The sequence below is a fragment of the Mercenaria mercenaria genome, chromosome 9, assembly GCF_021730395.1.
Source record: "Mercenaria mercenaria strain notata chromosome 9, MADL_Memer_1, whole genome shotgun sequence".
NCBI classification, from domain to species: Eukaryota; Metazoa; Mollusca; class Bivalvia; order Venerida; family Veneridae; genus Mercenaria; species Mercenaria mercenaria.
In genome coordinates this window covers 77077800-77095512 of record NC_069369.1, presented here as the reverse complement: position 1 = coordinate 77095512, position 17713 = coordinate 77077800, and the positions used below count along the sequence as shown (strand labels likewise).

General features: G+C 35.4%; 1 protein-coding gene across 2 annotated transcripts in view; it reads right to left on the bottom strand.

Annotated features, from left to right (window-relative positions):
* LOC123547526 (NHL repeat-containing protein 2-like) overlaps positions 1 to 17713 on the bottom strand; it is a 122790-nt gene that overhangs the window by 9175 nt on the left and 95902 nt on the right. For both annotated transcript variants that reach the window (XM_053551788.1, XM_053551789.1), the window contains exons 10-12: positions 8436 to 8558; positions 6668 to 6877; positions 2445 to 2625 (exon numbers count right to left, since the gene is read on the bottom strand). In XM_053551788.1, coding sequence (XP_053407763.1) covers positions 2445 to 2625; positions 6668 to 6877; positions 8436 to 8558 — 514 coding nt within the window. The remainder of the gene's footprint in view (positions 1 to 2444; positions 2626 to 6667; positions 6878 to 8435; positions 8559 to 17713) is intronic.

The window sequence follows — 17713 nt, the reverse complement described above, 5'->3', positions numbered from 1 at the left end:
TTAACTGTTCCTGGCCAATGTGACCTTGACCTTTGACCTAATGACCTCAAAATCAATAGGGGTCACCAGCTGGTCATGACCAACCTCCCTATCAACTTTCGTGATCCTAGGCCTAAGCGTTCTTGAGTTATCATCCAGAAACTGTTTTACTGTTCAGGGTCACTGTGACCTTGACCTTTAACATACTGACCTCAAAATCAATAGGGGTCATCAGCTGGTCATGGCCAACCTAACTATCAATTTTCCTGACACTAGGCCCAAGCGTTCTTGAGTTATTGCCTGGAAACCATTTTACTGTTCCTGGTCACTGTGACCTTGACCTTTGACATACTGACCTCAAAATCAATAGGGGTCACCTGCTGGTCATGACCAATCTCCCTATCAACTTTCGTGATCCTAGGCCTAAGCGTTCTTGAGTTATCATCCGGAAACTGTTTTACTGTTCAGGGTCACTGTGACCTTGACCTTTAACATACTGACCTCAAAATCAATAGGGGTCATCTGCTGGTCATGACCAACCTCCCTATCAACTTTCATGATCCTAGGCCCAAGTGTTCTTGAGTTATCATCTGGAAACCGTTTTACTATTCAGGGTCACTGTGACCTTGACCTTTGACATACAGACCTCAAAATCAATAGGGGTCATCTGCTGGTGATGACCAACCTCCCTATCAACTTTCATGATCCTAGGCCCAAGCGTTCTTGAGTTATCATCCGGAAACGGATAGGTCTACATTCCGACCGACCGACAGACCGACCGACATCTGCAAAACAATATACCCCTCCTTTTTCAAAGGGGGGCATAATAAACTTATTCTTGAATTTAAGACAGAGTATCATCTTTTATGTATTATGCTCCTGTCCTAGAAGGTACATAACCATGACAGGAAGAAATTGCTTCTCTATACAGAGTTGCTGATCTTTTATCTTTGCAGCAAAAAATGAAATATATTGGGAAAATAAAACAGTTTTTTAAAGTTTTTTTAAAAAGAAACATGTCAGTTTTTTTAAAGTTTTTTTTTAAAAAAACTGTTTTATTTTCCCAATATATTACATTTTTTGCTGAAAAGATAAAACATTGTTATGATTAGGCAAATGATCTTTGTCAGAAAGACCTTTTTTATTCAACTACAGCCAAACCTGTATTAAGCAGCCAGTCAAGGAACTGACACAATCTGGCCACTTAAGGCAGTTGGTCGCTTAAGGCAGGTGACCGCTTAAGGCAAGTGGCTGCTTAAGCTGGTGAAATTAGAACAAAATGCCAATTTTTAGCTGACTGGCTGTTTAAGGCAAGTGGCTGCTTACCAGAGGTGGCTGCTAAGGCACATTCAACTGTATTCATCAACCTGATATCATATTGATTCTTGGCACTTGACAGTATCATGCAATTTACAACTAAAACAACGTAATCAAAAAAAAAATATCTGCTGCTTGATTAAAGCTCCATTTACAGGTTCTATTGATTGTCTGTGTTCTTTTGATGCAAAACTTGATTACTGCATGTATAGTACATGATTGTATTGGAAGAATTTTTATGTTTTATTCGGAGTCACGTCTGATTCTACGAAGTTCAGTATTTTGTTTTCTTTTTCAAAAATACAAAATACAGTTATAGACAGTTTTATGAATTAAATATATCATCACTCTCAAAATGTTAAGTTTATTACACCAGTAATTCATGTATGATCAAATGTTACAAAAAATTTGGAACTATTTTTTAATCTGTCGTAAATCTGCCTCCTTGGAAAAGCTGTTGTTTGGTTTTCCGTGACTTCAGGTAGTTCTGCATGTTCAGGTCAAAATTTTCTCTAGAATGAAGAATTTGATTTAACCCTTATTTTTAAAGACATTAGAATATATTTAGAAAATTTGGCAAAACAAGAAGGAAAGGGTTTTGAGCATGATTTTTTGCTAGACTTGTTGAAAATATTTGACGTCATACAAGTTTTCATAATGGAAGTCTATGCGAAAATCACAATTTTGATAACATTTTCACAAACAGAATTTTTTCTGCAAAGTAGACTTTAATGAAACTTCTCACATATGGCCTATAATATGTAAATGAAATGTATTGGCATAGGTGCTTGTTTTTGAGATATTTACCCATGATCAAAGAGATCCGCGCATTTCAAGCCGATTTTAAGACATTTTTTTGGATTATTTATCTTAATTTGATATCATATTTTAACTTTAGAAAGATAGTTACACTGGTGTTGTAATAAATTGCCAGATTCATAAAATGATTTTCATTTCTGTACACCAATTCCAGGCTTTATTCTACAAATAAATTTCCAGATAAATGACATTACACTATTACTACCGGTTTATCAAACATGCAGAACTACCTTAAGTAGGGCTTGAACCCATGACCAAAATGCTGACATTATTCAAGACAGTATCAGCTACTTGTAACTAAAACTCTTAAAATTTAAACACCAGATTACCTTCAGAATATAATTTCCATGAGTTTGGAGCCTCCTCGTTTAGATGTACTCCTTCTGCTGGTTTGATTTCCAACTTGACAGTTACACTGTTTTCCTGGTCACCCATGCCTCTCTGTGACACAGATCTACCTTCGTCAAGTTGATCAAGGTTGCTAGATTCAGATGCAAATATGAATGGAAGCTGGAAAAAAAGAAGTATATCTGCATTTCAAGAAGTACCAGTGCATATTTTTTCAACATGTGAAAATAAAATTAAAACTAGGATGTGTCTGTAGACACAGGGTGTGCCCCCACTGGTATATTTGTCAAAAATAAGGGACAATAATTGAAATGTTTGCAGTCTTAAGGGGGTATAGCCTCAATAGACATTTTACATAAGAGACTCATTATTCTAGGCAATATACTTCTTGAGCTATGAGCATCACAAACAAAAAATCCACTATTTTGGCTATTTCAAGGGCCGTAACTCTGTAATAAGTGCTAAAATCTAAAGAAGAATGCCAAGTGTGCAAGGTCACATCATGATAAAGACTCAAGCAAGGTTTCATGAATTTACATCAAATAGTTTTTGAGCTAGGCACATCATTATGTGAAAAATGTGCATTTTTTTTCTATTTCAGAAGCCAAAACTTTGCAAATAGGGGCTGGAGCCAGACAAAAAATAGAAGGTGCGCAATTTCATATCATGATAAAGACTCATGCAAGGTTTCATCAATTTATATGAAATACTTTTTGAGCTAAGCGCATCAAACAGTGGAAATGTGCAATTTTGACTATTTCATGAGCCATAACTCTGGAAATAGGGGGCAGCCAAACGAAAAATAGGAGGTGCACAAGTTCATATCATGATACAGACTCAGAGCTAGGTGCGTCTCAAGGTGAAAATGTGTATTTTTTACTATTTCAGGGTCCATAACTCTGGAAAGATGGGGCAGAGCATGACGAAAAATTAAATGTGCCCAAGTTCATTTCATGATAAAGACTCATGCAAGGTTTCATCAATTTATATGAAATACTTTTTGAGCTAGGTGCATCTCAAACTTTTTTCGGACGCATGGATGGACAAGACCAAAGCTATATGCCCCCTCCACTGAGTGGTGTGGGCACAAATATCTTTCCCTCATGAACACCATATCTTTCATTTTCACTATGCAACTAGTGAAAATATTACATCTGGTGATCACTCGTGAAAGGTATTTTTAATGTTATAAACAAAAATATTCTCTATATACGTGGGCCATTCCATGAAAAAACCTGTATTATTGACTTGCATTTATAATGAATAGTTTAAAATACTGGAAAATCATTGTTTTTCTTATGTTCCTGAAGAAAGTATAAACTAGTATTTGTAAAACAGTTATCTAATGCAACTGAAAATCTACCATATTTTACAAATAAATGTTACTTGTGTTGTCAAGGCAACCAAAATTCCAAAGCACCTGTGCATAATGATTATATAAACGTGTATATTAGATAATAGGTTTGTGATGAAGCCAAAAATGCAGAGTTAAGTTATTTTCCAATAGAATCATTTCAAACTGTTTTTAAATAAATGTATGATGTTTAATTAGTCTGTGACACACATAATTTGTTGCACAAATGACACATTAAAATGTACCCTTCCCTCTTTTAAAAGTTTTAAATAAAAAATAAAGTTCATATATCCACGATCATCATACATGTTTTTACTTTCAGGAAAAAGTCACCTTTATCAAATATTTATACCCACCTGAAATATTGCAACAATATATGTAGGTCTCAGTCCTCTCCACACTGCTTGAAAATTAATGCACTATATATGATCTACTTTCGGTTTCGTGGTAAATGTACACAGCTATATCATGTATACCAAGATGTTTACTTTATGTAATCCTTTAAAACTTCTCTCTTTATAGACCCTTAACAACCTATACCATGAACTTAAAATTGAAATCAATACAAGTAGATCTCCAATTCTGTTATGTTATTTCTACCAGTACACTGTATATGAAGGGAAGTAATGCTTAGTTAAGCTGTGTACTTATTCTAAATAAGTTCCTTCCCTTGTAAAATGTTGGGTATAAGGTACTGGTAGATGTTACTTTTTATTTAATCAATACCAAAATTGTGGACTGCTTGTCCAGTGTCAACATGCTCTTAGGTGTGCTCTATGAAGTATCTATTTGTAAAAGCAAACTTGAAGAGGGTAAAATATGTTGTAAGTATTCAGAAGTTATTCTTCTGAAATGTGACATGATAAAGATAGAAGTAATCTAGCTGTATTTTTCTTTATAATAATTATAGAACATCAACTAAAATAACACTGATTTACAGATCTGAATACTGAGTCAGAGACAACTGAAGGTTTTGTAAATCTTGAAAATTCTGATAAATTCTGGAGTTTTAATGGAGGCAAGTCCCTATACAACTGGTGTCACATATCTGAAACTGCACCTCCTAACTGTCTAAATTTTACAAACCTCCATATCAAACTGGTTTTATCTGATATTGGTTTCATACCATAAAACAATAGACAGATCTAAGTCAACATTATCAGTCTTCTTCATGTCAGTTTTCTTACAAAGAAACTCATACGTTCCCCAGATAAACCAGAGTTTACATGACATCTTTCCCAAATTAACTAGAGTCTAACTCCTAATCAGAGTCTACTGATAAATTCCCCACATAAACCAGAATATTGATAACTTCCTCACATAAATCAGGGTGCTGATAACTTCCTCACATAAACCAGTCTAACTGATAAATTCCTCACAGGTATCTGGGTACTGATAACTTCCTCACATCCTGGTAAATCGGTGTACTGAGAACTTCCTCACATAAAATAGGGTACTGATTTCCTCGCATAAACCAGGGTACTGATTTTTTCCTCACATAATTCAGGGAACTGATAACTTCCTTAACACTAGTCAGAATACTAATAACTTCCTCACATAAAACAGAATACTGTTAACTTCCTTACATAACTCAGGGTACTGATAATTTCCTCATATAAACCATAGTACTGATAACTTCCTCTCATAAACCAGGGTACTGATTTCCTCACATAAATCAGGGTACTGATAACTTCCTCACATATTTCAGGGTACTGATAACTTCCTCACATAAACCAGAGTATTGATAATTTCCTAACATAAACCAGGGTACTGATTTCTTCACATAAATCAAGATACTGATAACTTCCTCACATATTTCAAGATACTGATAACTTCCTCACATACTTCAGGGTACTGATAACTTCCTCACATAAACCAGGGTACTGATTTCCTCACATAAATCATGATACTGATAACTTCCTCACATACTTCAGAGTACTGATATCTTCCCACATGCATCAGGGTACTGTGAATGCCCTCACATATTTCAGGGTACTGAGAACGTCCTCACATATTTCAGGATACTGAGAACGTCCTCACATATTTTAGGGTACTGAGAACTTCTTCAAATATTTCAGGGTACCAAGAATTTTGTCAGATATTTCAGGGTACTGAGAATTTCCTCACATATTTCAGGGTACTGTGAACTTCTTCACATATTTTAGGGTACTGAGAATTTCCTCTCATATTTCAAGGTACTGTGAACTTCTTCACATATTTCAGTGTACTGAGAATTTCCTCACATAGTTCAGGGTACTGAAAACTTCCTTACATATTTCAGGGTACTGAGAATTTCCTTACATAAATCAGATCGTAGGAAGAATTACTATTGTCTTCTATCACAACATCACACAGAAATGAAGTTGTTTAAAAGGTTTTTGTACTTTCAGCTCTGGCGGCCCTTAAAGGGGTTAAGATGAACCACCAGTTTAACTAACTTGAGGAAGGATCTCACAAGGATGATACAGAACAAGTATGCTAAGTTCTTTCAAGTGATTCATCGGAAAAAAATGTTCAAAGACTTGTTTAAGCCCTTGAGGCCCCTAAAAAGAGGGTCAAGTGAACTCTTTGAACAAATTTGAGAAAGGTTCTTGCTGGGTTGCTATGGAACCAGTTTTGTGTAATTCTGACCAGCAGTTTCAGAAGAAAAGACTTACAAAGGATGCAAGACTCTCCAACAAAGGTTCTTAGTGATTAGTAAATAGCTATTAAGGTCAAAACTATGAAATTTCATTCCAAGGAAATGAAATATATTTCACTGTGCCCTAACCCTACATTACTACACCTTGCAGGAAGCTGTAATATGGTCTGAAACTAAGATGAAAGCTTTTAATCTGATAGAATACTCACACTATGGACAGTCTGGTCCTCTAAATTGAGCACTTTTATATCATGGTTATTTGTGTCGGCAATGTAGACTTTCTTTCCTCTCCAATCACTACTCAGGCCACCAGGTTCATTTAACTCTGTCTCAAGTAAGTTACCTCCCCTACTAGAGCCGGGCTTCCCTGTGCCAAGTAAAGTCTGACATGATCGCTTGGCTATATCTATACTTTTGATCTGGAAATATGGAAGAAAATATGGATATACAGAAGGAGTATTTCATGGTCATATCTTCTCTATTTTCAGTTGAAATAGGATATGAAAACTTAAAACGCCACACAAACAATTTTGAAATATGTGAAGAACAAGATACTGCAACAATCATTTACTTCCTTGAAACATCAACTTGTGATATACAAACTTAATTCTGAGAAGATAAAATAATTTGGACAAGGGCTGTTTGAATACATATGTCTCCCACCATTATGCTCTGTCAAAGGTAATCAAGGTGTACAATTTTTAGTTTGAACTATGCTCTCATAAGATGACCCTAAAGTAATAGAGGTCCTCAGATGACCATAAATGAACAGGCTAAAGTTTGATGACCATGAGTGTCCAAAGTGGTTTCCTGCTATACAGTCTGAATGATTTTTAGCCTCAGGGTCATTGTGACCTTGACCATTATATACATCCTGACCCACTAAATAATAGGGTCATCCCATTGGCAAAAGGCAGTCATACCTTTGACCCTCCCCTGAGAAAACAATAAGGTCATATTTTGGCCATAAAACCACACAACAAATTATAAAGGTTGATGTCCATTATTAGGCTCATAACATAGTGTTCTTAAACCTTTAATCAGAAACCACATTAGGTCTCTATGTTGGTGAGTCCTTGACCTTTGACCTACTAACTCTTACGACAAGAGGGGTCAAGTTCTTACTATATTTTTGTCCTATATAATTTGTCAGTACTAGGCCAAAATGTTCTCCAGTTATTGGTTGTTGTAAGCAATAAGTACAACTTATTTTCCTGTAAGCTACAGTCACACATACGGATATGTCCATGCGTTGAGGTAAAGTGTGGATGGGATTGGTCTGTGGGGGGTGAACACGGATAAGTAAGGAGCAGTACATCTTTTTCTTATGGGAAAAATGGTGAGAAACGGGGAACAAAAAAATACAGGACGCAAGTAAGTACTACGTTTTACAGCACCTGGCAACTTGCCAAGTGCGTGGGCAGGTCTGTGGCTAACTACGTTGAACTAAGTATGTTCAGCGTCGGATAACTATGTTCAGCTACGGATCAATACAGCAAGGTATGTTTCAGTACGGATAACGTTTAACTACTGATGAATAAGTTTCAATCAAGTCACACTCAAATGGCTAGAGATCGCTCAAACTTTTGTGCATGTTCAAAAGTTGGAGAAACTTGCAAGTTTGGGATAAGTGTTGAATATGTTTTGACCAAGTGTTGGTAAGGATTGATACAGATTATACTTTGAGGTACAGCTCAGGTACAGATCAATATGGATTACTACATTTCTTTCCGTGGCTAAACGTAGCTATCCGCGCTGTATGTGTGACTGGGGTATAAACAAAGGAAAGAACCATCAACATCAAGTATGCAAACTATAGGTCCTGAACTGGTACTTAATGATCTATGCCTGAAAGGCAGTTTTAACTCAGACTAACCTATTGATAGCTGACACAAGTAATATTTAATTACCTGTTACACAAATTGAGAAACAAACATTAATCTTGAGGTATTTTAACATGTAAACTCAGTGTCTAACCTTGTGATTGTAAGAGTCTGCAATAAGAAGAGGACCATCTTCTGTTGCCATGGAAACACCAAGAGGATGCTGAAGTTTTGCCTGGGTTCCTGTACCGTCAACATCACCATAGGCAAACAAGTTCTAAAAAAATAGATATGACAAAATTGACCAATATCACCATAAAGGCAGACAAATTCTTAAGAGTCTATTACATCTTACAATATAACGTTAATGGACATCCAACAGAGAACAAAAATTTTCAATCTGTTCATCTCCGTCATGTGTTTCATGTCTGTTTCTCATTCGGCTAATGCGTTCTTTCTCAGTCAAGGTCCTTTCAATCCAGTGGAAAGTTCTGAGCATGCACATAACTTGCAACTGACTCCAACAGATGAAGATACAAGCTGAATGTACTGCAGCTTTATGCTGGCAGGCATTTTGTTCTGAAATCTTGATTTCCTTGTCCTGTTATTGTCCAGTTCTTGTCCATTGATGTCCAGTGAACTTCCATCACTGATAACACTCTGCCACAATTTTTCTATCCATGTGACGTCTGTTTAATATGCTATCAGGTAAAATGTGACAGCTCCCTTAACGAAAGTCAATTCTAAATAAAGTTGAAAGAATGAACTAAAGGTTTTGCAAACACATTCCATATCAGACTATTCTGCACTGGCAGATCTTTCTTATTTAGATCGAAAGTCAATGAAATTAGAAGTGATGTGGAATCAATCATATGGTCTTATGGTATGCAATTAAATCAGTAGTAAATGGTTAATGATGTGACTGGTGACAAAAATTTTCATCGTCAACAAAATCTGACAACTTGATAAGGCCTCAAAATAAGATGAATCTACTGTTGACAAATAATTTTGTTGACAAAATTTTAATTTATAGTTGTTATTGTGGAAGTAAAATGATTTTAATCAGACAGCTAGAATTGTGAAAAATTGTCCTGTCAAGGTGTCATGTTATTCTATTGTTATTTCATTGTGTTAATGTCTGAACCAGTTCTGGCAAGTCAAGCACATGTTGTACGTGATTTTAATCATGATTAATAAAGAATCAGCTTCTTTTTTTTTCTTTTTTTTCCCCCCTTTTTTTGTCTCCAATCAATTAACTTGGAAATTTTAACAGATTTTTAATAAGAGCATGATTTAGAATTCTAAACATATTTTCATTCTTAAAGTTTGTTTATTTCCTGGATTAAAAGGTTTAGTTATGACAATTGTCTTTGACGGAAATACTCCAAAGCATTTGAAAACTAGAAAACAGCATAAATCTGACAAAATGACAAGATTGTTATGAAAGGCATTGCAAACAAAACATCAAATGACTCATATGCTATACAAAATATTTTAGGGGCAGGCATATTAATTAGTCTAATTACCATTTCAATTGTTTAGAAATAGTTTTCTAATTTTCTACATTTTGCTTTTCTTTTTCAGAACTCCCTCTTCCTCTTTGATAAGAAAAGGGAAGTAATTATACAAAATACAAAATCAGGTGTTATCTCCTGTGAACAAAATACTGGGTCTGAATACAGACTTAACATATTGATGAAAATTCTGGTAAAATAACTGAATGCAATTGGTGTGGAAATCGCCCAAGACTGCACTGTAGATGACTTAATGTTTAAAACTTTTTCTGCCAAGATGCCCCCAGATGCCCCTATCCTTACTTCTCGTGCTTAAATCTAAAAGACTCTTAACAAGTATGTGTAAAAATGATGATCCTTTGCACGCAACAAAACTAAGATTTGACAATAGCTATGTCTCATTTTCTGGAAACTATAAATATAAAAAAATCTTTAACTTCACTTTAACATCTAAACACCACTGTTTATCCTTGAAATACAATAGGTAGGCTCAATTGTGTAGCCTGAATTTGCATGGTACACCGATTTCACCTGATTTGTATTTTATTCGGGCTCGTTGCGCATGCATCAATTTGGTACTCCTGCGGAACATGTGGAATAACTCGATTAAAACATCCCAAACAAGTGCAGACTCAAGATCACTGTGACACTGACCATCAACCTCTAAAATACTAAGGGTCATCTACGGACAAAAGAACATCACGCAGCCATGATGTATCTGACTTACAGTTCATACAGACAAACATTCTGACAAGAGATTTATGATGATCAAGTAAGTAAATGTGGCCTATATAGTGCTAATAAGGCATTTCTAAGATCTGACCTGGTTACGTAGTTTTGAACTTGACACAGATATTCTGACAATTTTTTATGAAGATCAAATGTGGAATGCTCACTCTAGAGTGATAACAAGGTCTTCCTGTTAATAATTTACCAAGTGACCTAGATTTTGACCTCAGGTAACCCAGTTCTAAAAGTGATCCAGATTTCATAGAACCAGAAATTCTGAACAAGAGTGCCAGAATGTCACAATATACACCCGTCACAGCAAACTTCTTTACTCTAGCACCTGTATTTCCAAATGGAATTTTAATTTTGTGGTTGTTTAGTAATCATTGTAAGTCTTTTGTTTTTCTAAGTCCACAAAAAAACTCTTACCAGGTAGAGATACCTTAAAATACACCTAAAATTTGAAAGTAACATCTATGTTGTACCACAGAAAAGTGGTCTTGTTTTTTCCCTACGGTCAATTATAAAAAAGTTACTATATAAGTTATTTATAGTAACAACTAAGGGAAGGTAATCTTAAAAAAAAAAAAAAAAAAAAAAAAATCAAAAAAAATATTGTAAGTCCACACAAAAATCTTTACCAGGTAGAGATTGGTCAAAATACACCTCATAATTGGATGTAGCATGCATGTTGTACTACAGAAAAGTGGTCTCGATTTTTCCCTACCACTAGTAATGAAAAAGTTACAATATAAGCTATTTATAGTAACAACAAAGGGAAGTAATTCTAAAGAAGGGAACTGCGCATGACACTTCGTCTCATGATGGTGTATAATTGTGCCAAGTTACATCAAAATCCCTCTATGCATGAAGAAGAAATGCTTCGGACAGTCATTCTTGTATCTGACCTTTGGCCTCTAAGTGTGACCTTGACCTTAGACCTAGGGACCTGGTTCTTGCGCATGACACTCCGTCTTGTGGTGGTGAACATTTGTGCCAAGTTATATCAAAATCCCTCCATGCATGAAGAAGAAATGCTCCGGACAAAGTTTTCATTCTTGTATCCTTTGACCTCTAAGTGTGACCTTAGACCTAGGGACCTGGTTCTTGCGCATGACACTCCGTCTCATGATGATGAACATTTGTGCCAAGTTATATCAAAATCCCTCTATGCATGAAGAAGATATGCTCCGGACAAAGTTTTCATTCTTGTATCCTTTGACCTCTAAGTGTGACCTTGACCTTAGACCTAGGGACCTGGTTCTTGCGCATGACACTCCGTCTCATGATGATAAACAATTGTGCCAAGTTTCATCAAAATCCCTCTATGCATGAAGAAGATATGCTCCGGACAAAGTCATACTTGAATTTGACCTTTGACCTCTAAGTGTGACCTTGACCTTAGACCTAGGGACCTGGTTCTTGCGCATGACACTCCGTCTCATGATGGTGAACAACTGTGCCAAGTTTCATCAAAATCCCTCCATGCATGTAGAAGATATGCTCCGGACAAGGTCTGTGGACGCCGCCCGCCCGCCCGCCCATCCGCCCGCCAGGGGCATTCCCATAATACGTCCCGTTTTTCAAACGGGCGTATAAAAAGTTTTATGAAGATCAAGCAGATAAATGGGCCTTTCTAGAGTATTACATAGATTTTGAATACTTTTTTCTATGATATAGGCCAAAGAAGTATAAAATACACAGCATGGCAACTGGCTGTAATCTCGCGTGATCTCGTGTCAGAACGTGAATCAGCGTTATCTTAGTAAAAACAAACATCGGCGAGCATAGAGTTACAATTTGTACCTTTAAAACTACATTTAAAATACATGTTAGCTTCTAAAACAACATTAGTTTAATGTGAAATAGTCTTAAGACACAAAGTACATGTTTCTTACCATCAAAAAAAGCGTGGTCATACAGTGATAATTAATCTACCGATGAATAATTGCTTTCGCATACAAAATGGCGCGTGGAGAACACTTCACTTCCGGTAAACGAGATCTCATTCAGCTGTCACGGGATGTTGGTGAGATTTGCTCTATATGCCTTTCAAGTTGCCGATCTATTTATTTTCATAGCTCTTTGTTACATGATATGACCAAGTGATCCAGTTTTGACCTCCGGTAACAAATTCTGAATATGATCTATGTTTCACAGCGACAAGTATTCTGATAATCAAATAGATAATGTGGCGGTCTATAGAGTGCTAACAAGGCTTTTCTATAATGTGACCTGGTTTTTGACCTTGAGAAACCCAGTTTAAAAACTGACCTAGATTCAATACAAACATTCTGTTTCATGAAGATGAGAATATCGAAATGTGGCCTTTAGAGTGAGAACAATGTTTTCCTATAAACTGAAATTGTAACCTAGTTTTTGAGCCCTGTTGATCCAATAACAAAATCATCTACAACTTTATTGAGGGTTACATTCTCACCAAGTTTGATTAAGATTGGCCAAAATTGTGATCCCTAGCAGTAGGAGAAGCTGATTGATATTTCATTTGTAAAATATTGTTATATCAAATTCACTAATACATGATTTGTTGAAATAAATACAGTCGAAACTCGGTATCTCAAACTCGCTTACCTCGAAATTCCGCTTAAGTCGAAGTAATTTTCAAGTCCCGTCATATTTCCTTCTTCATATATGTAATTCAACTCCGGTTACGTCAAAATTTGACTTGCTGAGACTCTGGATGTGTCGAAGGGATTTTCAGTTCCGTCAATAAAATTCAAGTGCATTGTAAACTCGGTAAGTCAAAGGGGAAAAATATGCGATAAAATTTCACACATCTCAATGTGAATGTGGTTGGTTTTTAACACATGTCCATGTTTATTGCATGATTATGTCATACTTGTTTGCACATGTCATAATGATAATTGTTTGATGTAAACATTAGATTTCTTAATCAGCGGTGATTTGTTTTTGAGACGTTATGAAAGTTGCTTTTAATTTAAACTAATGATTTAATTAGTTTGAACAGCTGGGATCTTTGATAAGGATTAATTAGAGGTAATCGTGATGAGAATGTATAAACAATTAACTTTTTTGGGGAAAGCATCATTCGTTCAAAATGTCAGGTCGAAATGCTGTCAATCCTCCGGGAGAGGAACGTGGTACGAAAAGGAACTTGGCTCAAAAACGTTTAAGGTTAGTATCATTTTTATTCTTCAAAAGAACTGAAAACTTTGATAAACACAAACTGTACGGAATCGTGTACCTGTCAGCGCATACACGGCGTCACGGAAACAGTTTTTATTTTTTATTAAAACTTTTCGTTACTAAACTAACTTTTTTCATCATAACATCTATATACGTCCCTTCTCATAACTCGAATTTCGGTTATCTCGAAATAAAAAGCACGGTCACTTGAAATTTGAGATATCGAGTTTTGACTGTACTTTTTGACAGCCAATTACAAATTGTGAAACCAATTTTAACAAAGTCTGACAGCATCCCGTAATTAATGAAACATTCATATATTGGTTATTTGATGATTTAAAGAAAATGGAAAAAACTATAAGTATTTACAACAGAATGAAAATTCTCATATTTTTTAGGCAAAATTGAGACATTCAAGGAGAAAATTGCTATAAAAAGCACCCAGATCACATGTGCAAAACCTGCTCCAAGAGGTTGAAGCTATAATATGCAAATCAGGTATAGGAATTCCAGTTGGAATAGACAAAGTGTCTGCTTAACAATTCACATCCCACCCACTTGCTTTTCTTCCCTTGTACAAAATTCAATAGTTTGGATGAAAGGGTTGTTGTGATGAAATGTTCTGGCAGTGCCTATAAGGAACCCTGCTTGATTTTTTAAAACAAAACCTTTTTCACAGGTTTTTTGTTCGGGCTTGAATGCATCCTTTTTTGTTGGTTGCTTTGCTGAGAAAATGGGACAATAACTTTTGAAATAAAATCTAGTAGATTTCTAATCCAAGAAATAAAAAAACTCTATGCATTAAAGGTCTGAAAGTTTGTGTCACAAGACACTTAGTCTAATAAAGTATTTGACCTAGAATCATGACACTTTATAGGAAATTTTATGAAGTAGTGACTTCAGGGGTTTTATTTGGGATTTACCTCCCCCTCCTTTACCCCATCCCCTACACCGTCCCCACAAAAAAAACTAATACAAGTGTTACTGTATTAGTCCCTGTATTCAAAATTTAAATGTACAGTGATATATTAAAATCATAATTTATGCTGGATTTTACTTATTTACATGGTATATTGTATACATTAACCGTGCTGAACCATTTAACCAATTTAAATAAGTTAACGAGGTAAAGCAATTAAAACTAAAATTTGAACTGAATTTTCATCAAAGCTCTTGCTTTCAAATTTGCATAAATGATTAAGCTGATGTCAATAAAGTCAAAATTTTCATTGATAAACAAGGATATTTTAAGAATTCAAAACAGAATATAAAATATATAATTTTATTATCAAATCTCATTTGAATATTGCATCCCTAATCACTGTTATATTAAACAGTCCATAAAATAGAGGACATCAACTGAATGTACAGTTATACAGTAAGTGATGAATGAAATTATATCAAGACAAGTCTCTGATGAATCAGCACAAAGTCTTGAAACTACTAACAAGAGGGCCATGAAGGCCCTGTATCGCTCATCTGACCTATTGACCTAAAGATCATCAAGATAAGTTCATTAAGATATGGTCATAAATGTGACCCCTAAAGTGTTAACTAACTTTTCCTTTGATTTGACCTGGTGACCTAGGTTTTGACCCCATATGACCCAGATTCGAAATTGACCTAAAGATCATCAAGATTAACATTCTGACTATGTTTCATGAAGATACATTCATAAATGTGGCCTATGGAGTGTTAACAAGCTTTTCCTTTGATTTGACCCAGTAACCTAATTTTTTACCCCACCTGACCCAGATTTGAACATGACCTATATATCATCAAGATTAACAATCTACCTAAGTTCATTAAGATATGGTCAAAAATGTGGCCTCTAGAGTGTTAACTAACTTTTCCTTTGATTTGACCTGGTACCTTGTTTTTGACCCCGTATGACCCAGATTCAAACTTGACCTAAAGATCATCAAGATTAACATTCTGACTAAGTTTCATGAAGATACAGACATAAATTTGGCCTCTAGTGTTAACAAGCTTTTCCTTTGATTTGACCCAGTGACCTAGTTTTTGACCCCACATGACCCAGATTCGAACTTGTCCTAAAGATTATCAAGATTAAGATTCTGACTAAGTTTCATGAAGATATAGTTATAAATGTGGCCTCTAGCCAGAGTGTTAACAAGCTTTTCCTTTGATTTGACCCAGTAACCTAGTTTTTGACCCCCACCTGACCCAGATTTGAACATGACCTATAGATCATCAAGATTAACATTCTGACCAAGTTTCATTAAGATATGGTCAAAAATGTGGCCTCTAGAGTGTAAACTAGCTTTTCCTTTGATTTTGACCCTACATGATCCAGATTCAAACTTGACTTTGAGATCATCATGAGTAACATTTTGACCAAGTTTCATGAAGATACAGTCATAAATTTGACCTCTACAGTGTTAACAAGTCTTTCCTTTGATTTGACCTGGTGACCTAGTTTTTGACCCCAGATGACCCAATATCGAACTCTTCCAAGATTTTATTGAGGGTAACATTCTGAACAAGTTTCATTAAGATTGGGTCAAAATTGTGACCTCTGGAGTGTTAACAAGCTTTTCCTTTGATTTGACATGGTGACCTAGTTTTTGGCCCCAGATGACCCAATATCGAACTCGTCCAATATTTTTTATGAAGGTAACATTATGACCAAGTTTCATTAAGATTAGGCCAAAACTGTGACCTCTAGAGTGTTAACAGTCAAATTGTTGATGACGGACGACGGACGGATGGACGACGGACACAGGGCGATCATGAAGTGCTCAAGGTGAGCTAAAAATCATATTTTAATTTATCATTTTAACACAACTCAATGTGTTTTCCTATTAAACAAAGGAGGCTGAAAACTGTGTGTTAACATTCAACCATTCATTTTTCTGATGTCACAATTATAACGTCATAGTGTCAAATGGCATAGCGGGTCACTGGAAGGGAAACTTGAAAATATCTGATGGATGTCATCAAGATGTGTGTAAATAATCCTTGATAACAGATAATCAGTGATATGCTCTTGAATAAAATCATTGTTTGTCTTTAAAATGAGTATTATTATAACACTTACGAATGGCTGCACACTCTGATATAATTCCTTTATATCTAAACTCCAAGCAATGATTTTATTCAATGACAAATCCCTGTATGGGATATATTATTTCTAAGGAAAATGTCAACACTGTGTGCATGTCTACTTCATGATCATTTTAAGTTTGAGTCAAATCCATTCAATAACAACAGAGAGCGTAATAAAATATTAACCAGAAATACTAAGTATAAAAGGGGCATAATTCAAAATTTCCACCTGAGTAATAGACCTTGTGTTACATGATGTGACTGATGATAGAACAATTATTTTCAATCAAATCCATTTAGTAATAAAAAGTGTGAAAGTGCATTAAAACTTTAACCTTAAATTCTAAGTAAAGATGGCAAAACAACATACATGGTATAGAATAGAAATAGTACCTAATTTTTTCAAATCATAGGTATGAAGTTAAAAAGCTTTGAAATGAAGGCAAATGTCTCAAAAATAGATATATTGACTGTATTTTAACCAATAACGTAGAGTTATGAGAATTTATATAAAAGAAAATTTTGTGATCAAGGAAATATAACTCTTCTTGAACATGGAGAGCAGAAACATCAAATAAAAGTGACATAATATATTGAATATTTTCTATTTGGGTGCATTTGATTTAACATTCAGCTGTGATCTGGACTGCTAAATAATTATCAATGATATTGTTCGCTAAAAATATAGAACATCTGGAACAGTCTGATAACAGCAAAAACATGCAGTAGCAGAATGCAAATACTTAAGCTCTGGCCGGGACTCGAACCCAGGACCTCTCACACCTAAGGCAGACACTCTACCACTTCCCTACAGCAGTAGCCATAGCTAGGAAGTTTAAGTGAACCCCTAATCTCTTCCCCACTAGATTACGTGAGCTGGAACAATTTCGTGACAATAACATGTCCGGTGTACTCTGGATTATCGGCATATTCGCTTTGTTACTTAATGGCA